The following is a 24,705-nucleotide window of genomic DNA, read 5'->3' as shown; positions in this document are numbered from 1 at the left end:
ACACATTTCAATTTTGTCATGCAAAGGTATATGTTGCATTAGCCTTCATCGTGAGGTTGTGTTTCGACGCATCTGTCTTTATCAAGTTGTCAATTCGATTCACCTTTTTGGCCTTGCGTCTTTCACTATCATGATTCATGTCACTTGTTTTCTTCGGTCACCTTGTTTATAGATTGATGTTGGTTAGTGAGCTTCTCTTATGATCTCTATTTTGATTTAGTTTTGGTCCTTCCTTTAAGTTGTTTTCAGTTCCATTGTTGTAACATCACTTTTGTGTACCACCATTGTCTATCACGTTGTTGTCGATATAAGAGTTCATTTCATCGTTTCTCTTTGTTTTCAGTTCCATCGCTGTAACGTCACTCTTGTGTACCACCATTGTCTATCACGTTGTTGTCGATATAAGAGTTCCTCGAAGGTGTAGTCACTTATTCGGTACCTTCTTAATCCATTTTCTTCATTATTTGATCACTTTCTCCATTTCTCCTCTTAAGAACAAAAGTAGATTTATCGTTTCAGCGCATGCCCAAACAAAAACATAAAAAATTTCATACCCAAATAGTCAATTTCTACGAAGGAACCATTGAAAACAACTCATATAAATTCTCGACAAATATGACCTAAATCTTAAGTTTAAATAAAAAAGTTTACAAAATTTCAACATAAAAATCTCCAATAACAAATCACTGGATGCAAAAAGTGCAGACAGGCGAATATTATTTTTTATCAAGAGGAACCAAACGACACACGTTGTCTTCAAAATTATGACTCAAATTCTACGTCTCTCTTTTGTGTATAAAACCCAAACGACATCTTGAACTACTATCGTACCTTGGTTCCATTCCATTATTCATTTGTTCTTCTTGTTATAACATATATATATATACTTAGATTGAGGGAGGAATAGGGAAGTTTTATAATTAAAGACATTTTTAACTGAATTTTCAAAGGTAAAGGTTTAGTGCAAAAGTTTGGAGGCATGTTCAATCTTCCAAGATTCTTTCAATGATGAACTCAGCAGATTGTCACAGAAGGCTTTAAGAATTAAGAATACAAAACCCTCACTTTCGTTAAAACACCACCAAAGCTCATTACATCGAGGATAGAATATTATCAATCATATCATCATATCATCATCATATTATCATATACGGTTTAAACATCAGAATCGAGTCAAACACATTCATATCCACTGCTCTCAACTGCCACAGTCCCCTTGCTCGGCGCCATGGATATAAGGCTATCATATTATCATATACGGTTTAAACATCACAATCGAGTCAAACACATTCATATCCACTGCTCTCAACTGCCACAGTCCCCTTGCTCGGCGCCATGGATATAAGGCTATGAGATTCTTTACATTTCGGCCATTTCGACACCTTCCTTTTTTCATTCTTCCTCAGCCTTGAACTTACACACTTGATACCATCCCTTATATAACTCACCATGAAACTGACTATCTCTCTGCACGTACACGAAAACACCGATTAAAAAAAGAACAAACCTAAGCTTGAAGGTTCAGAAGATCTCTATCCTATGCAGACTTATCAGTTCAGAACATGGTAGGTATCCACATAAAATGAACTGAAACATACATTTTTCAGAGATTTCAGATACTGAAACATCAGAATGATAATAAAACAAGAGATTCCAGGTCTTTCTAGCACTCCCTCTCTTAAATCTCTTCTTTATTGTTCAGTTTCTAATGTAATTGATTTTCTTTCACCTGATTCTGTCCCTTTCGTCATTTTTTCCCCCCTTCTATCTTTTCTCTACACTCCAACATGTTCTTCATCCAGTTATTCCCTCCTTTCCAACTACCCAAAAGTGAGACCTATACTCGCCAACCACCAAAAGTTTCCATGCTTACATGAACTTCAGATTTGTCAGTCTGGTAATCAATTTGAATAAGATTATTTCCAAAATTTAGGAAACAGGTCGAGATAAGTTGTTTCCTCTACGGTTAGCATGTTTCAGGTCTTTTTTAAAAGTCAACAGATTGTTGTTGAGGTCTGTAACCGCCCAAGCCCAAGCCCAAGCCCAAGCCCATTGCTAGTAGATATTGTCTTTCTTTGGACTTTCCCTTTTGGTCTTTCTCTTAAAGTTTTAAAACGTGTCTGCTAGGGAGAAGTTTCCACACCCTTATAAGGAATGTTTCGTTCCCCTCTCCCACCGATGTGGGATCTCACAAGGTCTTGGTTGCTATAAGAGGCAAAGAGAACTATAGGTCCCACATTAAGTAGCATGCCATATTCAAAAGGCATGCGACCATGTAAAAGAACCAAGTAATAAAAGCCTTGTGAATTTAAAGGTAGTTGATATTGATACTTACAACAGAGAGCATGGAGATCGACCGCCATTCACATAGTAGACGAACAGGTATGAATCATAACGCTGGCCATTGATAAAGTAAAAGCTCGGGAGTCTTTGTAGGCACTTGAATGACATTTTAGTATAGAAATTGATAGCAGTACTATTGTATGAAATTACATGCAAATAAACTCCTCGGCAAGTTCGCATGCCTGAGGCATATTTAACTACCTTTCGAACAAGTGAACTAGCTGCAATTCAATACACCAAATTCCTGATGATTAGTAGACATGAAATTAGTGTAAAAAAAAATCAGATATACGCTATAACAAGCTTGTACCTATTCCAAGGTTTCTGTAGGCTTCCACTACCCCCAGTGTAAGAATGTATACTAGAGTTTGATCCGTGCTTGATGAATTATGCTGAAGTAAATCACATATCTACAAGGCATTTAAGAGGTATAAATTATAGATACCCAGTTTTGAGCAACCAAGACAAGTGATTTCAGCTGTCAAAGTAGCTAAAAAAACATTGTTAAGAGATTAGTGTTAAGCCAATTCTACAACTACTTAATGCTGGCTTGAAAGTACTTGCAACTACTTAATGGTAACCCTGGCACAACTGTTAACAAGAATTATTCACCAAGTACACCTGAAGCTAATCATCACATGGCAATTTCTGCATTTCGAAACACTTTATCTGTGTTTAATCATATCAATGGCAGCTAATTACAGTTGAACTCAGCAAGCTATAGCATCCACCCCTTGATTTCGAGGCCACTAGTTTAACCAACCATTTTAATTTCTCAACATTCTTTTAACCAGTCCATGAACTCTATTACTCTTCCCAGAAAAGGATGAAAGACCAGACTGCAAACGAATATGTTCGTTCACTTACAACCAATACGTTCTCGAAGTTGTGGAACCTCTCAAAGACAACCAACCATGTGTTCGTACCAATGAATTTAAAGTCCTAATCACTTGCACTTAAGTACAATGTTTCATATGTTTAAAGAACTAAGAAGGCCACTATAAGAATTGACACAGGGTAACACTAAGATTTGAAGATCTCCTTCAGTTCGTTCTTCAACGATGAAGACAATAGACAAACTATGAAGACATTAGATCCAAGGAATTGGAAATCTAAGAAAATAAATGATGCTTTTTCTTTAAACAAGATAAAGATTTACCATCATGAAAACATTATTTTCCAACAAGCATGATGGATTAAAAGAACTGTACAATCAAACCTGTAGAGTCAAGATGTTTAGATGAAAATCAGTACAAAAACTATGAACTAAAAGAAATCCTGTTCTAATCCAGAAACCTAAGGAAAACAGTTGATGCATAAAGGTTGAGTCACAGATTAGAAATATACAAAACATAAGCATAACCCACCTCACTGTCTTTTGCTAGAACAATTCGCGCAGTCACAAATCCAATAAGCTCATCACTTCTGCCATCTGGTCTATTACGATCCACCGCCGCCCAGGACACAATTTCACGTCCATTTACAACATTATGGAAAAACTCCGACTCATACCTAAGAAATTCGTACTCATAAGCCGATTTTACTAGCACATCACGAAATCAAAACGAACATCACGCTGAATCGAATTCACATACCTGATGGGAAACAAATTACCATGGATTTGCTCCAAAACTTCACGGTCTGAGGGTTTGATTGGTCGATAACATATACTTGGACAATCAATGGCTTTAGGTTTTAACATTGCAGAAGATTTCAATCCCCAGCAAAGAATCTATACGCTCGCAAAAGCTGACCTACAAATTCACTTTCCATTTATAAACATCAGCCTCAAACGCTATGCAATTATTCCTGTGCAAATCGAAAAAGCAAGCATGATCGTCAAGAATTCCCTCGCGCTTTCATCGGAATCAATGAAAAGTAACTCACCGGAGAGGAATTGATGAAGCTCTCAGTCGCGAAGAGAGACGGCTTCAACATTGTGGTCAATTGGATGACTTTCAACGCGCCCATTTCATCTTGTTCAACCGATAATGAGAAGATAGATTAATTTGTCGGAGGATTTATTTAAAATATTCGACAATAAAATGTTATATATTAATTTTTTAAAAATTTTAAAAATACTAGAAACCTTATAAAAAGTGTTTAAAAATATTCTTTAATCTTTTTAAATATCTTTAAACTTTTTTAAAATTAAAAAATACTTATGTTTCAAAAATAGAAAATTAATATAACTTTAAAAAATTAAAGTTCTTACGTTACTAATTATTTTAACTCTTTTTTTTAATTTAATGGTATTAATGAAATTTAGTTTATCGTTTTTAAAACATTTTTGAAAGCTTAATTGTATTTTATAAATAAAATATAATAATTTCTCAGAGTAAGTGTTTTTTTTTTTTTTATTTAGAGATATTATACCAAATAAATTTTAAGAGTATTTTTTATTAATTTAACTGGTTTGATTTTAGCTCAATTTTATTATATTTTATTATATTAATTCATGGTAGATAATTTATTATTAGTTTATTTTTATTAAATAATTTTAATCAAATAAATTTTATTAAATAACATGTCTTAAATTTTAATTTTCTTTTAGTTTATTATCAATTTAGTACAATAATGAAATAAAATGATTAATTATATCTATTATATTTCAAACCCTTTTAATGGTAAAAAATTGAATATTGTTTTGTGCTATCTAGTTTCAATAATAACGATGTTGCTTTCATTTTTTAAAGTACTCGAAGTTTGGACGCTCCTTTCTAAATTTTCTAAATTTTTTTTTGATGTTATAGTAAGAAATGCAAACTAATTAAGTAAAAAAAAATGCATTTAAAAATTTATTATTTAAATAAATTTGTTTTAATTAATTCAAATTACTAAAACAATAGATTTTTATTAAAAAAAAAAAGGCATTTTAATAATAATAAGTAATTATTAAGAGTACATAATCTTTTTATTATAATTGATTTGTACATATTTTTAAAAAAATATTATTATTTTTTTTGTAGCATCTTAATTCTCTTCCAATTTTTTAAAAGAAAAACAATTTTTTTTATTTTTTTTTTTATACAAATTTTGGTTTAGATTTTGAACGTTCTATAACATTAATTCGGTTGAGAGTTTTAAACAAAATTCATAGTAACTGATCGGATTAGAAAAATCAACCAAATTTCAAAAAGAAATAATATATATATATATATATATATTAAAGTCCTGTAATAGGCAATAATACTTATCACAATATTATTTTATTTTATTAAAACGATAAGAAATTACTTGTTGTAAATATATATATTTTTTAATTTTCTATTTGAAATTTGACAGAAATAAATTTAGCCGTTCATACGACTTATTTTGAATGTCGTTGTAGTATAGTGGTGAGTATTCCCGCCTGTCACGCGGGTGACCCGGGTTCGATCTCCGGCAATGGCGCTTTTTTTTTTTATACTTCCATTTTTAATTTGCTATTTGAAATTCCAAAATTCTATCTCTCAGAAATAAAGGTTTTATATTGTTTATTAAATTTTATTTAATCAAATGTCGTTGTAGTATAGTGGTAAGTATTCCCGCCTGTCACGCGGGTGACCCGGGTTCGATCCCCGGCAACGGCGCTTGTTTTATATTTTTCCCCTTTTTAATTTGCTATTTAAAATTCGGTTGGTTTTTCTGGGACCGGGTTTTATGAATTTGGTCTCTATGGCCGAAGCTCTCAACCGGTTTTTTATTTTCTTTTTAAAAGATACTTTGTTTTTTTATAAAATAAAATTTAAAATAACCTTATTTGATAATAGTTAATTTTAAAAAAATTAAGCTCATAAATATTAACTATAATTTTCAATTACTTTGTTTTGTTACCTACTTTTTACCGTATTCAAAATTTAAATCAAAATTTTGAAAATTCTAAACAAAAAGTAGTTTTATAAAAGACTAAAAATTCAAATATTTCAAGAAAAATATTTGGGCTTGGCTTAATCAGAGATTCAATCTTATGAACTTTAAATTGAGAATATATTGTTTTGATTAATTGAATGATATATTGTTGTCGTTAATAAGTNAAAATAGAAAATTAATATAACTTTAAAAAATTAAAGTTCTTACGTTACTAATTATTTTAACTCTTTTTTTTAATTTAATGGTATTAATGAAATTTAGTTTATCGTTTTTAAAACATTTTTGAAAGCTTAATTGTATTTTATAAATAAAATATAATAATTTCTCAGAGTAAGTGTTTTTTTTTTTTTTATTTAGAGATATTATACCAAATAAATTTTAAGAGTATTTTTTATTAATTTAACTGGTTTGATTTTAGCTCAATTTTATTATATTTTATTATATTAATTCATGGTAGATAATTTATTATTAGTTTATTTTTATTAAATAATTTTAATCAAATAAATTTTATTAAATAACATGTCTTAAATTTTAATTTTCTTTTAGTTTATTATCAATTTAGTACAATAATGAAATAAAATGATTAATTATATCTATTATATTTCAAACCCTTTTAATGGTAAAAAATTGAATATTGTTTTGTGCTATCTAGTTTCAATAATAACGATGTTGCTTTCATTTTTTAAAGTACTCGAAGTTTGGACGCTCCTTTCTAAATTTTCTAAATTTTTTTTTGATGTTATAGTAAGAAATGCAAACTAATTAAGTAAAAAAAAATGCATTTAAAAATTTATTATTTAAATAAATTTGTTTTAATTAATTCAAATTACTAAAACAATAGATTTTTATTAAAAAAAAAAAGGCATTTTAATAATAATAAGTAATTATTAAGAGTACATAATCTTTTTATTATAATTGATTTGTACATATTTTTAAAAAAATATTATTATTTTTTTTGTAGCATCTTAATTCTCTTCCAATTTTTTAAAAGAAAAACAATTTTTTTTATTTTTTTTTTTATACAAATTTTGGTTTAGATTTTGAACGTTCTATAACATTAATTCGGTTGAGAGTTTTAAACAAAATTCATAGTAACTGATCGGATTAGAAAAATCAACCAAATTTCAAAAAGAAATAATATATATATATATATATATATTAAAGTCCTGTAATAGGCAATAATACTTATCACAATATTATTTTATTTTATTAAAACGATAAGAAATTACTTGTTGTAAATATATATATTTTTTAATTTTCTATTTGAAATTTGACAGAAATAAATTTAGCCGTTCATACGACTTATTTTGAATGTCGTTGTAGTATAGTGGTGAGTATTCCCGCCTGTCACGCGGGTGACCCGGGTTCGATCTCCGGCAATGGCGCTTTTTTTTTTTATACTTCCATTTTTAATTTGCTATTTGAAATTCCAAAATTCTATCTCTCAGAAATAAAGGTTTTATATTGTTTATTAAATTTTATTTAATCAAATGTCGTTGTAGTATAGTGGTAAGTATTCCCGCCTGTCACGCGGGTGACCCGGGTTCGATCCCCGGCAACGGCGCTTGTTTTATATTTTTCCCCTTTTTAATTTGCTATTTAAAATTCGGTTGGTTTTTCTGGGACCGGGTTTTATGAATTTGGTCTCTATGGCCGAAGCTCTCAACCGGTTTTTTATTTTCTTTTTAAAAGATACTTTGTTTTTTTATAAAATAAAATTTAAAATAACCTTATTTGATAATAGTTAATTTTAAAAAAATTAAGCTCATAAATATTAACTATAATTTTCAATTACTTTGTTTTGTTACCTACTTTTTACCGTATTCAAAATTTAAATCAAAATTTTGAAAATTCTAAACAAAAAGTAGTTTTATAAAAGACTAAAAATTCAAATATTTCAAGAAAAATATTTGGGCTTGGCTTAATCAGAGATTCAATCTTATGAACTTTAAATTGAGAATATATTGTTTTGATTAATTGAATGATATATTGTTGTCGTTAATAAGTAAATGGTAAAGTTATCGACCACACATAGACCAATTATTAAAGAAAAATTTGTAAAATAGCATAAANTGAACGTTCTATAACATTAATTCGGTTGAGAGTTTTAAACAAAATTCATAGTAACTGATCGGATTAGAAAAATCAACCAAATTTCAAAAAGAAATAATATATATATATATATATATATTAAAGTCCTGTAATAGGCAATAATACTTATCACAATATTATTTTATTTTATTAAAACGATAAGAAATTACTTGTTGTAAATATATATATTTTTTAATTTTCTATTTGAAATTTGACAGAAATAAATTTAGCCGTTCATACGACTTATTTTGAATGTCGTTGTAGTATAGTGGTGAGTATTCCCGCCTGTCACGCGGGTGACCCGGGTTCGATCTCCGGCAATGGCGCTTTTTTTTTTTATACTTCCATTTTTAATTTGCTATTTGAAATTCCAAAATTCTATCTCTCAGAAATAAAGGTTTTATATTGTTTATTAAATTTTATTTAATCAAATGTCGTTGTAGTATAGTGGTAAGTATTCCCGCCTGTCACGCGGGTGACCCGGGTTCGATCCCCGGCAACGGCGCTTGTTTTATATTTTTCCCCTTTTTAATTTGCTATTTAAAATTCGGTTGGTTTTTCTGGGACCGGGTTTTATGAATTTGGTCTCTATGGCCGAAGCTCTCAACCGGTTTTTTATTTTCTTTTTAAAAGATACTTTGTTTTTTTATAAAATAAAATTTAAAATAACCTTATTTGATAATAGTTAATTTTAAAAAAATTAAGCTCATAAATATTAACTATAATTTTCAATTACTTTGTTTTGTTACCTACTTTTTACCGTATTCAAAATTTAAATCAAAATTTTGAAAATTCTAAACAAAAAGTAGTTTTATAAAAGACTAAAAATTCAAATATTTCAAGAAAAATATTTGGGCTTGGCTTAATCAGAGATTCAATCTTATGAACTTTAAATTGAGAATATATTGTTTTGATTAATTGAATGATATATTGTTGTCGTTAATAAGTAAATGGTAAAGTTATCGACCACACATAGACCAATTATTAAAGAAAAATTTGTAAAATAGCATAAAAATAATAATAAAGGGCAGAAAATGACCCAAAAAAAAAAAAAATAGAGAAAAAAGAAGGAAGATGTAGAAGAGTAAGAAAAATAGATGTCACTAGGTTGATTTATTCTATCTTAGAAGCATTTAAAGCACAGCTACACACTCACATAATCTTAGCCAAGAGATAGGAGCCTTATAGGCATGTGGAACAAATGAATGATTCGAGAATCTAATCAATCTTGATTATCCAACCAGTTTTTCAAGTTGGATTGAGTTGAATTTTGAAAAACCAAAAATTCGAGTTAGTCGACATTTTTTTTGTTGGGTCAAACCGACCAACTAAAAAATATGGTTACAACGATGTAACGATGCATTGTGACTCATAAATATTTGATATTAAGTTTTATGAGATTTTAGTTGACGATAATGTGATTTTCTTTAAATAATTTTTTTAAAAAAGAACAATCCAATAACCCAACTCAACCGCAAAAATATAGGGTTGAGTGGTGAAGTCTATTTAGATTGCATAGATCACCCAATCATAATATTAATCATTTGAAAAAAAAAAATGATTTAAAGAAATAGAAAAATAAATTCAAATATTTTAAAAAGAAGTGGCATATAAATTTCAAAGAATTGAAAGTAAACAAACTTAGAACAATTGAAGCCTGCTACACATTGTAATTAAATATCTCACATATTTGTACATTTTTAGTTAATTTTGAGATTAATTAATTATTTATTTATTTAAAGAGCATATAATTTTATATAATTAACTATTTATGAATAATTTACAGTAATTGAAAGAGTAATGAAATGATAAAACCCTCAGATTGAAGTTTCATAAAACTAAATCCATGACTGTTCAAAACTTACTAAATCTTCTTCATCTTCTCCTTCATTGGCCTTCCATTACTGCAGAGTCTCTTAATGCTTCACTTCATTTACCTATTGAAACAGATGTATAAAAAAACAAGAGAAAGATCACAATTTCAGAACGATTCAAGTGATTATGGTATTAAGAAACAATAAGAGTGTGGAAACCTCTCCTTAGGAAACGCGTTTTAAAAACTTTGAAGGGAAGCTCGAAAAGGAAAAGTCCAAAGAAAACAATATCTGCTAACGATATCAGAGCCAGACACTGAGTGATGTGCCAGCAAGGAGGTTGAACTCCGAAGGGTGGGGGTTCTACATCGGTTGGGGAGGAGAACAAAACATTTTTTATAAGGATATGGAAACCTTTCCCTAGCATACGAGTTTTAAAACCCTTGAGAAAAAGCTCAGAAGGAAAAGCCAAAAGAGAACAATATCTGCTAGTGGTGGGCTTAGATCGTTATAGAAAATTTTGGAATCTGAGTCGTTTAACTCACCATCGTAAGCGAGCACTTCTAAAATTCAAGAACCCAAGCGTAAGAACCTTGTTTACACAATGGCTATGCTAGCCAAATGACTTTCAAAAATTTCCAATACGAGACAAAGCTGATATCTAAAATAGTAAAGTTTAGAACTGAAAGGCTACTTCTGCTATCAGGTCTCACATGATTTCACTAGAACTTATTAAGGCAATAGCAAGTAACTCACCGTAGTTTTGCCGCACCATGGTAAACTTGTAAATGGCTTTTACCAGGGAACCATACTTCTTGGACTTTAATGGTCCCATGTGTCTGCAACAAAATATAAATCAAAGATCATATAATCTCTTCAACCCCAAAAATGATTACAAAAATGTGTGGATTTTTTTTGGTGAAGTTGGAATAAGCATATTAATACATATTTGTGTTGTTTTAGATGCATAAATTAATTATTTCAGAAGTGAAGATTCCACACAGCATCATAATAAGCTTACTAGACCACTAAAGGAAAAATCAAAGTTTATCTTCTGTAAGTATATCACTCATACAATAACAAAAGATGTTCAATATAACAAACAACATTACTCTATTGGAAGAAAGTATTTATTCTACTACTGGAGGAATGAGAAGAACCAAAGCACAGAATGATCATACAGTGGATGGGTCGTATTCTACTCCTAGCATAGGACGTGTTGGAGTAATAACGAAAAAACTCATTTGCAGAGGGATTTGAGAAGTAGCTACCAGAAGTCCCAAATAGACAGACAGACCAGGTTCATCCTTTGATGTCTATTGAGGTCAGTGCAAGTCTGTTTATGATTAAGAGTTGTTGAAGCTGCTCATTCATGTTAGCTGTTCATATGTCGAAAAAGCTTGTGAATATAAGTGTCTATTCTTATATTAAAGTGCTTAGCTTTATATCCTCTCCAAGGTAGCATTGTTGGTGGGTGATCCTGTCTTGTTTATCCAGCTAGCTTTTCCCCGTAGTACCCAAATTTAATTTGTGAGAGTTTGGGGATTTCAAAACAAAAACAAATGGACCTTAAGCATTCTCAATAAAAATGCCTATCTATAAAGCGAATCGTGGATAAGATATTTGGGAGGAGGTCCTGAATTAAAAAGTCTCACAAGAAAGAAATTGGTCTCTTTTGAGGAGAAGCAGGTGGAAAAGTAGCTGTAACGACCCAAATCCACCGCTAGCAGATATTGTCCTCTTTGGGCTTTCCTTTTCGGGCTTCCCCTCAAGGCTTTAAAACGCGTCCCCAACCAATGAAGGTTTCCACACCCATATAAATGGTGGTTTGTTCTCCTCCCCAACCAATGTGGGACATCACAGTAGTCATCGTTAAATTTTCTCAAAGTTCAAACCTCGTCTGCAGAGGTTGGCATCCAGCAGAAAAAGGCCAAAAACACTAGGAAAAAGAGAGAAAGAAAAGGAAAGAAGAAGAGAAGTAGACAAATAGATCAAGCTCAAGAAGTCAGAGGGAACTGAAAATTTATGTTATAGGATGAATTGTGATAAATTCCCATACATGTGAACATTAACATGCAAGCTAAGGGCTTTAGGGAAAATGGGTGGAGTTGAGAGCTTTTTGAGGGACTTGCAACCTAACATTCTATTGCTGCAGGAGTTCAAAGATGAGAGGCATTTCTTAAATCCACTTGGCCTTTTAAGCATACATGGTTAGTCTTTGTTGGAATCTTATGAAGCATGATGGCCATTCTAATTCAATTCCATTGTGGACACTTCCTAGTGAAGAGCACAAAGAAGTTGGGGTTGCATCAGTCCCTACCCTTCGTTACAAGCCGTTGATAGAAAGAATGAAGAGATTTCTCTTCTTGTGAGATCCCACATTGGTTGGAGATGAGAACGAAGTATTCCTTATAAAAGTGTGAAAACCTCTCCCTAGTAAACGCGTTTTAAAACCGTGTGATTGATAGCTATACGTAACGACCTAAATTGGACAATATCTGCTAGCGGTAGGCTTGAGTTGTTACACGTTTAAAGCAAGGATATAGAGGATGCTTGGGTGTTTGTACACTTAGAGCATCCATACCAATAAAAAATGTGATTAATTATCGAAAAAATATAATAAACAAAAAGACTCACATAATCTCTGTGTAGCGGATTCTCCAAGCAGGAAACCCTAAGTGACATCTTGAAGGTCCGTATACTAAAATGAGGTCAGGATCAGGCCCTCCACAGCCTAATGACAGAGTACCCGGAAGGTTAATTTACATTTAAGTAAATAATACTCTGAAACTTTCCAAGTATAAGCAAGAATACAAACCAACTGCTTTTAGAGCCTCAGTCATCTGAGATTCAGAAAAGCACTGATTGGAATCTCCACTCATGTTGGTTTTTCTCCACTTGTCTTTGAGAAGAAAACTAGCTGCTCTCGCCACGGCTTCCTTTCCATCTGACGCTGAAATGAACTCCAGAGTAAAGCCCTTACAGTTTAGTTGGAGAGGTTCATCAGTCTCCTGAATGCAACGACCAAGTTAGACGAATAATGCATCTTAAGGGCTTTCCCTTCTGGGCTTCCCCTCAAGGTCCAACATCGGTTGGGGAGGAGAACAGAACATTCTTTATAAGAGTGTGGAAATCTCTCCCTAGCAGACGCGTTTTAAAAACCTTGAGGGGAAGCTCGAAAGGGAAAGCCCAAAGAGGCCAATATCGGCTAGCAGTGGGCTTGGGCTGTTACATCATCACTTACTGAACCTGTAGGTTTAAATCAATCTTTATTACAGTTGCATGTACCTGAAATACCGACGCATTCTTTACTTTCTTCAAAATGATTTCCTTGGATTGTTTAAGCACCCCTTGAGCATAAATACATTCAAATAAGCATATAATTCATTGGAAAGACATTCATAAGAATTTGCAACAGTAAAAGGGAGCTCAGTATTCTAGGATGGACCCAAAATCATTACCTTCAGCATCATACAAACAAACGCTTCTAATGCCCATGGATTCTAACCATTGCAAAAGTTCAATAATTTTTAAGGTATTATAAGCTTCATCACTTTCAACAACAATGGCAAGATATTGGACCCTGTTGATATCCAGATGATTGTACTTGCGTAGGAATCCACAAGAGATCAAATAGCTTTCGAGTGTCGTGGCAATACTAACCAAAAAGTAGAATGAACTAACAATACAGTGTAGGAAAATCCATATTAGCTGAAGCCCAAGAATTCCAATCTGTACACGCCTTGAAAAGAATATAAATAAGAATCTGATTCATGTACAAAGAAACACAACATAAAAATCAACTTGCTATAATACAAGTCTGAAATGATTCTGAATAAAGTAAATTTGAAGTCCATAAAAATTCAAATAAGGTGGTCTACTGTTTTACCCACACTCCAGGCCCTCCGAATAGTCCTATTTTTCCTCCAAGTCGATAAGGGGCTAAAAGATCTACTACTTTAATTTTTTGTTTCAAAAATAGATAATGTTGTATCTAACTGTATTATACAGGGATGAATCTATGAATAGAAGATGTTGTGCGAGTATCTACATAACCCAAATTATCAATAGGCTCTCCAAGCACGTTGAAAATTCAGCCGAGAGTCGCTCCGCCGACTAGAACACTTAGAGGAGTTCTCGTGTTAACCACTTCCAAACCTCTCATTAGATCATCAATAGCACTCATAGCTACAGCTCTAACCCGATTATTTCCTAATAATTGCTATACTTCACAAATCACATTAATTTCTTGACCGGCAGTATCTTGACGTTTAACTATCTAACCGTTGTAAATATTAGGAGTCAATGCTATCTTCGAGATATTGTTTAAAGGCCCCAAAAATTCCCCAGGATCCTAGCAAGAATTCTGCTTATAATCTGATAGAATCTTAAACCTAAATGATAAAGACAGTTGAACATAATGAAAGCAAAGCCAAGCAATTCCTAGAGCAGTCCAACACTATACCTTCTGAAGCTCAACCTTGATGGTCATGGGTCTGCAAAAAGAAAAAACACAAAGATAATGATGAGAAATCTAGACCATCAAAACTCAAAAAATGATTTCTAGAAGAAAATGTTCAGAAAATTAAAAGATAATTTTAAAGGGAAAAACAAATCCAAAACAAGCAAAACAGATGATTTTGTTGAACAATCCAGCCATAGTTTCCAATTTTCATTTAGCGATAGATTTTGCTTTATTCCACAACTGGAAGTATCACAAGGATTAAACAAGATTCGCGAATAAGATATTGACAAAAACAATCCAGGATCTCAGTAATGGCGTTTGCCACTCATCTTTTCGCTCATATTTGAACTAAAATTTGTAATGGTAATATCTCAGAAAAGATGAAGAACAGCATTAACAATCATCTGCATAGGCTTAATAATCAGTTACCGATGATTTCCCCATCATTCTAGCATCAACAAACATACAGTAAAGAGAGAGAGATAAATCGACAACAAAATTCTAAACCAGAAAGAACGAAAGAAAGAAAGAAAGTTTGTTGATCATAAAGAAAGAAGAATTACCCGAGGAGAGAAAGCGATGAAGTGAGCTGCGAAACTGAAGAAATGGGATTTAATTGGTGAGATTGTGGAAGTAATCGAAAGAGATGTGAGTTAAGAAATGGGGTTTGAACTCGTTAGTAGTAGCAATCGTATGAACTTGCTACTCATCCATTAATAAATTTTGCAATCAGTTTCAAGAAAAAATAGGTTAGGTCGAGAATTTATAGATGCCGCCCACCCTACATCCATCCAGTTTTCTCCGTTTGATTTGGAATCGAAGTTTTTTTGTTTTTTAATGATAGAATCTAACGATGTCAATTACATCCGTCCAATTTTCTTGATTTGGTCTGGAATCGAAGTTCTTTTAAAATCTAATTATGTCAATTACACTAGTCCAATTTTCTCAATTTGATCCCAAATCGAAGTTTTTTTTTTTGTAAGGATAGAATCTAATGATGTCAATTACATCGGTCCAGTTTTCTCGGTTTGGTCTGGAATCGAAGTTTTTTTTTAAGGATAGAATCTAATGATCTCAATTACATCAGTCCAATTTTCTCGGTTTGGTCCGAAATCGATTTTTTTTTCTTTTTTGTNTTTTTTTTTTTTTTTTTTTTTTTTTTTTTTTTTTTTTTTTTTTTTTTTTTTTTTTTTTTTTATTAAATTTGATATAAAAATATATGGGCGAAAATTTAATACCAGTAACGCTACCATTTAACTATATAATGAAAACTTCTTTAAAAAAAATAAAAAGAAAAGAAAAGAAAAAAAGGACTGAGTCATTTCTTTCTTTTGCCATCTGTATTATTTGCGAACCTAAACAACCGCCAAGCCACAACGCACCTCTCAAGGTCATTCTTCCTCTGTCTCTCTCTCTCTCTCTAAGAACTTGGATTTGGAACTTCTCCGGTGGATCAGACGGAGCAGCATGGCGGTTGGTGTTCAATTTTTCCTTCTTTTTCTGTTCATTTTGTTCCTAATCTGTTTGATTTCTGGCGATTTTATTACCTCAAATTTCATTTTGTTCTGAGGCGTGATTTTATCTTCTTATTAACTACTTAATATAGGTGAAACAGCATGTTTCTTTGTTTTTTCCTCCCGTAATTTTGATGAACAAATGCGTGACTCGTACTCAGGAGATGGAGAATGCGTACTTCCGTTGTAATTTATGGCATAGTATTGGAATTTAATGTTTCGAACAAGAAATAAGGAAATTATTGAACGCTCCGGAAACGTCTAAATGCGTCTTTGATTTTCCAGAAACTGACTTGATTTTGGTTGTTTTTTGTTTAATCGTTACAGTCGCAGGTGAGAACGGTGAGAGTTACCAATGTCTCGTTGAGCGCGTCGGAGAAAGATTTGAGAGACTTTTTTTCTTTTTCCGGTGAAATTGAATTTGTCGAAATGCGAAAGTAAGTGTTATTTACTACTGTCTCGAAATTGTATTTTAGTTCGTTAGGGATATGGTGATTGGCAGTAGGATTGTTACTTTTTTCTTCTCGATCAACTGTTAGTTCGTATGCGTTTTCATTTACTTCATTTTGTTTTCTTGTAGGGACAATGAACGATCTCAAATTGCATTTGTTACCTTCAAGGATCCGAAAGGAGCCGAGACATCGATTCTACTCTCGGTTGATACAATTCTCTATTCTTCCCTTCATTTCAATTGTCCTTAAACTTAAGATATTCTGAATGATTTCATTCAAATATGTGCTTATTTACTTAAGCTTCCATTAGAAACTGTTTCAGGAATGTAGAACCTCTCTTATGTTATGAAAATGGCTCTAAGGTTTGGCTATATGTTTTGAAAATTACTTAGAACAGAGTTTCATTCTTCAGATAGAAGAGGTTCAACAGAGTTCTCATCCATTTATTTCTGTAACATGGGAGAATGTCTTCAATACGATTGCCATGATGTGTTCAAAATGCATAGTTAACTTGATTTCTATGTGTCATTACCAAGTGATTGTTTCTTGTTTCATCTGTTTTCTTACCTGATTAAACTATCTTGCGTTACTCAGGGAGCTACAATTGTTGATCAGCCTGTTAGCATTGCTTCTGCTCCAGATTACAGTCTTCCTGCTGTACCTGCCAGTGCCCCTCTACCAGTGTCATCTCCAGTATTTTCTTCGATCTTAAACCTACAGTAATTTTCAATCTTGTCTTTCCAATTTCTGACATGAATGAACAAACATGTTTCACCAGTCTGCAGAGAATGCAGGCTCTGGTACTGCTGGATCTGCAATGCAAAAGGCCGAGGATGTTGTGAGCAGCATGCTGGCTAAAGGCTTCACTTTGGGCAAAGATGCCCTCAATAGGGCAAAGTCTTTCGACCAGAAGCACCAATTGACATCAACAGCCTCATCAAAAGTCCTTTCTCTGGACCAAAAGATTGGCCTCAGCGAGAAGATTAGCGTTGGCACGACAGTGGTGAATGAGAAAGTGAAAGAAATGGATGAGAAGTTTCAAGTGTCTGAGAAAACCAAGGCAGCAGTGAACAATGCAGGAACAGCCTTAATGGCTAACCGGTACGTCTCAACCGGGGCTTCCTGGGTTACCCAGACGTTTCAAAGAGTCGCAAAAGCAGCCGTAGAAGTCAGTCACAAAACAAAGGAGAAGGTTTTAGCTGAGGATCAAGCGAAACAAGAGGGAAGATCTTAATTCATCCAAGAATCGCTGCAAGTCCAAACTTGTGTAGCCCTGATCATACCCCAACATATATATCATATGTATTTGGCCAAAACAATGTGAGGAGTGAGGACCTATTCTTCTTAGCTTGCTATTTTCATCTCGGTTGATTGACATATTTTCAATGCCTTGTTTTAGTTTGTTGTATCAGGGAGTACACAAATAAGCTACATGCTTATGTTGTAATTCAACCGTAAGAAAAACATATATGCTATGTGATTAAGTGTCCAGAAATGATCTTTATAGACATTATTTGCATACGTGTCGAAACTTGGACGAACCAAATGGAACTTGGTTTGATTGAATATAAACTCTAAATCCTTAAGACAATGCAATAGAAACAAATTAAATAGAGAATAAACTGAAATATAGATAGTTCAAAAGCAATGTAATCCAAGAACTTCCCTACTGTTTCTATTTGCATAAGAAATAGGTTAACTTAGACATGGTCATCATTGTCATCATCAGAAATGGTAATAGTATTTAGAATCGCGATAGCTTAGCGCTGCGTAGATCGGTTTCATACCGTGTTGTTGGTCCAAGCATGGATGGATTTTGCAGAGCTTTCTGCTACAGAACTGAAGTCTTCAAGAATTTTGAGGTGGTAACAGTCGAGAATTTAGAAACTACAAGAGTTTCAACCCACCAGTTACATCATCAACCACTTCAACAGGACCTGCAATTCGTGAAGTACGAAGTGTATTAGTCTATACACTACTGATGTACTAATATCTCATTGGATGAATCACGTTAGTTAATACTAATTCGGGGTGCAACGAAAAACTGACAAAAAATATCACTTTAACTGACCGAAACCGATGTTGGTTTGGTCTGGAACTGGTTTGGTTTGCATACAAGGAAAACCAATTAAATTCGGTCGGGCTCAGTTTTGGCAAGGTGAACGGAGTCCAACCAAACCAGCTAGTTTCTTGGAGTTTTTGCAAATGGCTAACTGCCGGATCAAACTGGCTAAACCAGTGGTGAACAGAATGGGCAGTTTGGTTATGTGTCATAGAACGGTTTGGTTATGTGTCATAGAACGGTTTGGTTCGGCTCGGCTCGGTTTTTCCATTTTTCTTTATATTTCTCGTGGTTCAGTTCCAATTTGACACTCAAATTGAAACGATACGAACCAATATACCCCAATACTAATTCAAGTAGGAATGCACCAATGTGAAATTGTTCAGTAGATCCACCAGCTAAGCTAACCAAACATGAGTTAGAACAAAAACGCAAAAGAACAAAAATGTGAAAATGAGTGAATTTGATAAAGAGAAAACTCCTTGATTAATATATAATGGTTGCATGGAAAAAAAATCACTTACCAAGAATTGCCATCACCGTTCTCGAATCTAGAAGAACAAAAAAGTGAAAATGAGTGAATTTGATAAAGTTGGTATTAAAACGTCGACCCATTTAAGTGAATTTCATATAACTTACTAGGAGCAATTTGAGTTCTTCCGGCATCAATGGTAATATGAGTTGGTAGCTTCAATGATTTTGCCCTCTCCTGATGTACAATAATAAATAAAAGTTTGAAAACTAAAAGAACTAAGATCAACACCTAAAAGTATAAGAATCAGAGGGAACTCAGAAGCCTCAAAGAATAGAAGAAATATAAAAAAGATCAAGCTGTATAGAATTGTCTCAGATATTATGCAAAATTAAGCTTACATCACTATTATAAATACATATGCACAAACTAGAAAAACTAATAAGTATCGACCAACTGCAAATGTGATATGCTTTCGACATATACGGATAGCAAAGAATCAGCTAGATACCATAAAATCACAGTGGAATTCTTAGAAAAAGGAAATCATAGTGGAATTGTTACTTGCAAAACTAGCATGTCTTCCTCACTTTCTATTTTTAGAACCACCTTGGGTTGTGCACACATCTCCCATCTGCATGTAAATAAAATCAAATACATGAGCCGAGAACGAAGTATATGATGCCCATTAATAAAGGGAGGACTATCCTGTACATACATACCTATTCAAGGCTTTAGGTGCACGATAATGGAGCTTCTTGTAGAGACCCAAAGTTGCATGACTAACAAAAGCAAGCAAAGTAGATTAAAACTAGTCGAAATTCAATTTACAGCATTAAGAAACTGGGAGGTTCACAGTGCAAAGATTTGAGAAAATTAGATTACCAGTAGTTATTAAATAATGTGAAAACTTGGCCTCTCAAGTAGTAGTAATATAAATGTTTGTGTAGAATTGATGGTTCTTTCAGTAAGTATCCGCCACAAAGTTAGCTGATAATTGCAATTATGTAATAAGGGTTTTCTAAAGACGGCAGAACAAGAAAGTTAAGTCTGGTTTTGGTCCATATTATTACTTTCTTCAAGAAGAAATGCCCAAGTATTATTAGAATATGTATTTTGTATGCTTGAAAAGTTTTGAAATGAATCAAACCACTAATCATTTGCGTGTATTTGAAGTAGTAATTACAAGAACGCAAACTAAAGAAGATTCAAGAGGTCTTTACGTTACATTTTCAAAAGCTAGCTAATATACAAGTTGAAACAAAAAAAAAAAAATTAACCCAAAAATCTTTATAATATTAGTATATCAAATCAAGTAAAGAGGAGAGTGACAATAAACATCACTTGACATTGGGAGGTGATCTGAAGACTTTTTGTCTTTACCATTTAAAACTATTTATGTCATATCTTATTTTCTTCAATTTTTATTTAATAGGCTTTTATTGGTAGTTGGTTGTTGGTAGATGAATTACCATAATATTTGGATTTCTTCAATTTCTATTTAATAGCATTTATTGGTAGTTTGGTTGTTGGTAGATGAACTACCATTATGTTTGAATTATCTTTTTGGTTTGGTTTCTTTAAAGGCATGTAATATTCAAGTTTGAGGATGGAATACAACAACCTTGTGTTTTCTTGAAAACCCTTTGAGTTTTTTTTTCTTTTTTTTTTTTCAAACCTTGCTTTATGTTTGAAGTTAAACCAATTCATTGGATTAGTCTTGATCAAGCTAATTCTGAAATGAGTCGTCTTGATCAAGCTAATTCTGAAATGAGTCGTCTTGAGATCTAAGAGTGACCATCATAGATTTCAAGTTTGATCTCTGAGTTATTCATCCATCTAACCAGCTCTTGGTTGGAATCATTTATTAAGTTAGCTTCATTGGTGAAAGTTTGCAAGGATCCTAGAAGGACCTCTAGCTTTGCAAATCCAGCAGTTGTTGGCGCTTATCACTTGGTATCAGAGCATTTGGTCGACGTTCTTTGGTCGGCTCTAGAGGTAAAATATCTTTACTCTATGTTATTCTTTTTAAGTCAATTTTTCTGAGTCTTCCCGGATTATCAAGGAAATGCCTCAAAGTATTCAGTTCTTGTCATTAATTTGAGTCTTGTTCAAAATTTTCAAGCTATTGATCCTAAGGATGAGATACTAGTCTTAGCTCGTGAGAGTTAATCGTTGAATTGGTTATAATCAAGCTTTACACACACACACACACACACACACACAAAAAAAAAAAAAAAAAAAAAAAAAAAAAAAAAAAAAAAAAAAAAAAAAAAAAAAAAANAAAAAAAAAAAAAAAAAAAAAAAAAAAAAAAAAAAAAAAAAAAAAAAAAAAAAAAAAAAAAAAAAAAAAAAAAAAATCAAATGATAAGCGCCAACCATTGATGGATTTGCAAAGCTAGAGGTCCTTGCAAACTTTTACAAATAAAACTAACTTAACGAATGATTCAAACCAAGAGCTAGTTAGAAGGATGAATGACTCTTAGATCGAACTTGGAATCTATGATGGTCACTCTTATATCCCAAGAGAACTCACTCCAGAATTAGCTTCATCAAGACTAATCCAATAAATCGGCTTAACTTCAAATTAAGGTAAGATTTGAAAAAAATAAAAATAACACCCAAAGGATTTCAATAAAACACAAGTTTTTGTATTTCCCCATGATTTCCAAACTTTATTACATGTCTTTAAATAAGCCAAAAAGATAATTCAAACATGAAGGTAGTTGAACTACCAACTACCAATAAAAGCTATTAAATAAAAATTGAAGAAAATAAGACATAACATAAATAGTCTTAAATGTAGTTCAACTACCAAAGACAAAGTCTTCAAATCACTTTCCAATGTCAGGTGATGTTTATTGTCACTCCATTCTTTTTTCGATTTGATATACTAATATTATAAAGATTTTTGTTCTAAAAAATCTTTGTTTCAACTTGTACATTAGCTAGCCTTTAAAATGTAATGTAAAGGCCTCTTGAATCTTCTTTACCCTACTTCTTGTAATCGCTACTTCGGGTACATGTAAAGGATTAGGGATTAGTGTCTCTTTAAAAAGATTTGACCTCGAATCAAGGTGTTCATTCCCTTCTTGATAATGCATGTCCTTATGAAATTACATTTCTTTATGTAATTCATTAAAGAAAAGGAAAGAACAGGAGTAGATTTGAGGACAAATCCTTTTAAAGAATAGGGGATGATATGAATCTAACCATTGATCCTTTGCATGTACCCACATGTACCCGGAGGAGCAAGGCCTTTTCATTACATCTTGAAAGCTAATGTACAAGTTGAAAAAATTTTGGACTAAAAAATCTTTATAATATTAGTATATCAAATCAATAAAATAATGGAGTGTCAATACACACCCCTTGACATTGGGGAGTGATTTGAAGACTTTTTGTTTTGTAGTTGAACTAACTATTTATGTCATGTCTTATTTTCTTTAATTTTTATTTAATAACTTTTATTGGTAATTGATGGTTGATAGATGAACTATCATGATGTTTGGATTATCTTTATGGCCTATTTAGAGGCATCTAATATTGATCATGGTGGAATACAAAAACATTGTGTTTTCTTGGAAACCCTTTTGATGTTATTTTTCTTTTTATACAAAAACATTGTGTTTTCTTGGAAACCCTTTTGATGTTATTTTTCTTTTTTCAAACCTTGCTTTAGGTTTGAAGTTAAACCGATTCATTAGATTAGTCTTGATCGCTAATTCCGGAGTGAGTTTTCTTTTTTCAAACCTTGCTTTAGGTTTGAAGTTAAACCGATTCATTAGATTAGTCTTGATCGCTAATTCCGGAGTGAGTCGGTTAGAGATCTAGAAGTGACCATCATAGATTCCAAATTCGATCTAAGAGTATTTCATCCTTCTAACCCGCTCTTGGTTGGAATCATTGCTAAGTTAGTTTTACTTGTGAAAGTTCGCAAAGATCCTAGAAGGACCTCTAGCTTTGCAAATCCAGCATTGTTGACGCCTATCAAGTTGTCACTGATCTCGGAAAAGATGCAAAATGGAATCTGCAAACTTCATGAAGATCTTTTACTCTAGGGAAGATTATTATACTTCCTCACCAAGTAATTTTACTTTATTAGGGCTTCCTATGGTTCATTTGGAATGAGTGGGTACTTGGAAACATCTCAAACAGGAATGGCTTAAGAAAATCACTTAACATTTCCCAAAAAAGAAGGCCAATCCATTTTCAAAAATCCCATTGGCACATGAATGAATTTCTACCCCCTGATGACGGCCAAACAACAATTCTCATAAACCATCCTGATGACATACGAAGATGCCCCAAACGAAAAGCCCTAGAATCATGGCGACCAAGCTTGAGGAAGAATTTATGGATTGGCTAATGCAATAATTAAACTAAGGAAATTTCGAGCCAACCTCAAATGTGATAAAGAAAGAGGAAGGACTTGGTGAAAAGCCTCCTCTTCCATCAAAATAGAATCCTCTTCTAGACCAATACAAAAGAACAAATCAAGAACCTTACAACTACGAACCACCACCCTGAAGCAATGGCTAGATCATAGGGAGACAAATTTGGATTAGGCAGGATGGTAGAAGGAGGGAGGGAGTGAAGGGAGAGATGAGAGAGCATTACAAGATTGCTGAAGTTATGTAGATTCCATGCATCAATAATTNAAAAAAAAAAAAAAAAAAAAAAAAAAAAGAGCAATATTATCATCCAAAATTTTGCATTATTTCAACTTCTACTTCAAAACTACTATTATCCAAGGCCTCTCGTGTTATTATAGTCATTATTCTAGTAAAATTTGTTATAGGCATTTTGGGAAGTTTACTATATCAGGTGTGCAGTGCATTGTTAACCTAAACTCCTAAACACTATATGCCCAATTCTTGGGACTAGTTTTAACAAAAAGCTACTCGGGCATGTACATTATGCAAGCAGCAGTAAAATTCAAGATTTCTATGATTGTTAGCATTCAAAACATCAGGGAATGAAAGAGAAACCACAAGGTGGTAAAAATGTACCTGCATTGAGCAGCAATTTTTCCTTTTCCCATTTTCAAATCATTTCTCACGACTAAAACCTGCAGAGATGCATGAAGTGTTATTGCATTTTTTGAGTGAAAGAGAGAGAGAACGCCTTAGAATCATCAGAGAGAAACAGAAATAGACAGGGACTCAGAGACAGACCATCTTGAAGTCCTCGAGAATGTCAGCCAAGTTTTCGACCTCCAGTGGCTCTTTAGCCTTACCCTTCTTCCCACTTCTGCTGGATTCGTTGCTTTTGGCTAATTTGGCTTTGATAAAGATGCGAGGAGGATACTTCGAACCAATACAGTATCCCAAAACAAGGCAGCCGGCCCCAACTACAATGGCACTCAGCCATGTCAGATCCATCCAATTTAGTGTCCAAAATGCACTCCTCCAGTATTGAAGTCTAGCAAGGATAGATAATGCTGGACCAGATACCAAATTCTAATTCAAGCAATAAAAATCCTACATAGAACAGGAAAGACCAAAATTACACTCAGAAACAGTAAATACAGGAAGAAAACACCAACCAGAGGCTAAAAAAAAATCCAAGACAGAGTGAAAGAAATAGCAGGAATTTTCTCAAATTATAAGCACAGCAAAAAAAAAAAAAAAAAAAAAA

General features: G+C 32.7%; 4 protein-coding genes and 6 non-coding genes across 16 annotated transcripts in view; 7 read left to right on the top strand and 3 right to left on the bottom strand.

Annotated features, from left to right (window-relative positions):
* Positions 1 to 1,044: 1,044 nt before the first annotated feature.
* Positions 1,045 to 4,359, bottom strand: LOC111795377 (histone acetyltransferase MCC1-like). Of its 3 annotated transcripts, none has more exons than XM_023677762.1 (6): positions 4,231 to 4,359; positions 3,939 to 4,097; positions 3,711 to 3,855; positions 2,654 to 2,753; positions 2,336 to 2,564; positions 1,045 to 1,467 (listed from the first exon to the last, which is right to left on the bottom strand). In XM_023677762.1, exons 2-6 carry the CDS (start codon positions 4,043 to 4,045, stop codon positions 1,281 to 1,283), a joined length of 768 nt encoding a protein of 255 aa, XP_023533530.1. In that variant the 5' UTR covers positions 4,046 to 4,097; positions 4,231 to 4,359; the 3' UTR covers positions 1,045 to 1,280. The 3 variants fall into 3 exon arrangements, with proteins under 3 accessions (XP_023533530.1, XP_023533529.1, XP_023533528.1); XM_023677761.1 differs by having other exon boundaries at positions 3,939 to 4,152; positions 4,231 to 4,348; XM_023677760.1 differs by having other exon boundaries at positions 3,939 to 4,108; positions 4,231 to 4,347.
* Positions 4,360 to 5,664: 1,305 nt separating this feature from the next.
* TRNAD-GUC lies at positions 5,665 to 5,736 on the top strand. Its single transcript has one exon. It is a non-coding gene; the product is annotated as a tRNA-Asp (tRNA).
* A 107-nt stretch (positions 5,737 to 5,843) lies between these two features.
* On the top strand, positions 5,844 to 5,915 carry TRNAD-GUC. Its single transcript has one exon. It is a non-coding gene; the product is annotated as a tRNA-Asp (tRNA).
* A 1,593-nt stretch (positions 5,916 to 7,508) lies between these two features.
* Positions 7,509 to 7,580, top strand: TRNAD-GUC. The gene has a single exon. It is a non-coding gene; the product is annotated as a tRNA-Asp (tRNA).
* Positions 7,581 to 7,687: 107 nt separating this feature from the next.
* Positions 7,688 to 7,759, top strand: TRNAD-GUC. Its single transcript has one exon. It is a non-coding gene; the product is annotated as a tRNA-Asp (tRNA).
* Positions 7,760 to 8,540: 781 nt separating this feature from the next.
* TRNAD-GUC lies at positions 8,541 to 8,612 on the top strand. Its single transcript has one exon. It is a non-coding gene; the product is annotated as a tRNA-Asp (tRNA).
* A 107-nt stretch (positions 8,613 to 8,719) lies between these two features.
* TRNAD-GUC lies at positions 8,720 to 8,791 on the top strand. Its single transcript has one exon. It is a non-coding gene; the product is annotated as a tRNA-Asp (tRNA).
* Positions 8,792 to 10,033: 1,242 nt separating this feature from the next.
* Positions 10,034 to 15,324, bottom strand: LOC111795378 (dehydrodolichyl diphosphate synthase complex subunit nus1-like). 3 transcript variants are annotated; one of them, XM_023677764.1, is made up of 8 exons: positions 15,129 to 15,324; positions 14,566 to 14,596; positions 13,562 to 13,832; positions 13,389 to 13,450; positions 12,919 to 13,108; positions 12,738 to 12,834; positions 10,857 to 10,939; positions 10,034 to 10,223 (listed from the first exon to the last, which is right to left on the bottom strand). In XM_023677764.1, the coding sequence occupies exons 2-8, from the start codon at positions 14,590 to 14,592 to the stop codon at positions 10,216 to 10,218; spliced, it is 738 nt and encodes a 245-aa protein (XP_023533532.1). In that variant the 5' UTR covers positions 14,593 to 14,596; positions 15,129 to 15,324; the 3' UTR covers positions 10,034 to 10,215. The 3 variants fall into 3 exon arrangements, with proteins under 3 accessions (XP_023533532.1, XP_023533533.1, XP_023533531.1); XM_023677765.1 differs by having other exon boundaries at positions 12,919 to 13,111; positions 13,562 to 13,842; positions 15,129 to 15,323; XM_023677763.1 differs by having other exon boundaries at positions 12,919 to 13,111; positions 15,129 to 15,323.
* Positions 15,325 to 15,885: 561 nt separating this feature from the next.
* LOC111795509 (binding partner of ACD11 1-like) lies at positions 15,886 to 18,050 on the top strand. Its single transcript, XM_023677979.1, has 5 exons — positions 15,886 to 16,038; positions 16,407 to 16,516; positions 16,660 to 16,735; positions 17,126 to 17,224; positions 17,310 to 18,050. The coding sequence occupies exons 1-5, from the start codon at positions 16,033 to 16,035 to the stop codon at positions 17,763 to 17,765; spliced, it is 747 nt and encodes a 248-aa protein (XP_023533747.1). The 5' UTR covers positions 15,886 to 16,032; the 3' UTR covers positions 17,766 to 18,050.
* The window catches only part of LOC111795510 (peptidyl-tRNA hydrolase 2, mitochondrial-like), a 7,489-nt gene continuing 834 nt past the window's right edge, over positions 18,051 to 24,705 (bottom strand). For 2 of the 3 annotated variants that reach the window (XM_023677982.1, XM_023677981.1), the window contains exons 2-8: positions 24,243 to 24,548; positions 24,078 to 24,136; positions 19,788 to 19,847; positions 19,630 to 19,699; positions 19,233 to 19,302; positions 19,118 to 19,144; positions 18,051 to 18,468 (exon numbers count right to left, since the gene is read on the bottom strand). In XM_023677982.1, coding sequence (XP_023533750.1) covers positions 18,419 to 18,468; positions 19,118 to 19,144; positions 19,233 to 19,302; positions 19,630 to 19,699; positions 19,788 to 19,847; positions 24,078 to 24,136; positions 24,243 to 24,449 — 543 coding nt within the window. In that variant the 5' untranslated portion in view covers positions 24,450 to 24,548 and the 3' untranslated portion in view covers positions 18,051 to 18,418. The remainder of the gene's footprint in view (positions 18,469 to 19,117; positions 19,145 to 19,232; positions 19,303 to 19,629; positions 19,700 to 19,787; positions 19,848 to 24,077; positions 24,137 to 24,242; positions 24,549 to 24,705) is intronic. The other variant, XM_023677980.1, reaches the window with a different exon arrangement.

This window comes from Cucurbita pepo, chromosome LG05 (assembly GCF_002806865.2).
Source record: "Cucurbita pepo subsp. pepo cultivar mu-cu-16 chromosome LG05, ASM280686v2, whole genome shotgun sequence".
Classification (NCBI taxonomy): Eukaryota; Viridiplantae; Streptophyta; class Magnoliopsida; order Cucurbitales; family Cucurbitaceae; genus Cucurbita; species Cucurbita pepo.
This window is presented reverse-complemented; position numbering and strand designations above follow the sequence as displayed.

Excerpts from the sequence above, each read along its gene's own strand:
- LOC111795377 (XM_023677762.1), bottom strand. The coding sequence starts at position 4,045 with ATGTTAAAACCTAAAGCCATTGATTGTCCAAGTATATGTTATCGACCA. Across the intron at positions 2,754-3,710 it reads TTCTAGCAAAAGACAGTGAG|ATATGTGATTTACTTCAGCA; the intron begins GTGGGTTATGCT and ends AATGCCTTGTAG. Across the intron at positions 2,565-2,653 it reads CTACAGAAACCTTGGAATAG|CTAGTTCACTTGTTCGAAAG; the intron begins GTACAAGCTTGT and ends ATTGAATTGCAG.
- LOC111795378 (XM_023677763.1), bottom strand. The coding sequence starts at position 14,592 with ATGACCATCAAGGTTGAGCTTCAGAAG. Across the intron at positions 13,833-14,565 it reads TCAAGGTTGAGCTTCAGAAG|ATTGGAATTCTTGGGCTTCA; the intron begins GTATAGTGTTGG and ends AGGCGTGTACAG. Across the intron at positions 10,940-12,737 it reads ATCCGCTACACAGAGATTAT|ACACATGGGACCATTAAAGT; the intron begins GTGAGTCTTTTT and ends ATTTTGTTGCAG.
- LOC111795509 (XM_023677979.1), top strand. Across the intron at positions 16,736-17,125 it reads AGACATCGATTCTACTCTCG|GGAGCTACAATTGTTGATCA; the intron begins GTTGATACAATT and ends TGCGTTACTCAG. Across the intron at positions 17,225-17,309 it reads CTCTACCAGTGTCATCTCCA|TCTGCAGAGAATGCAGGCTC; the intron begins GTATTTTCTTCG and ends ATGTTTCACCAG.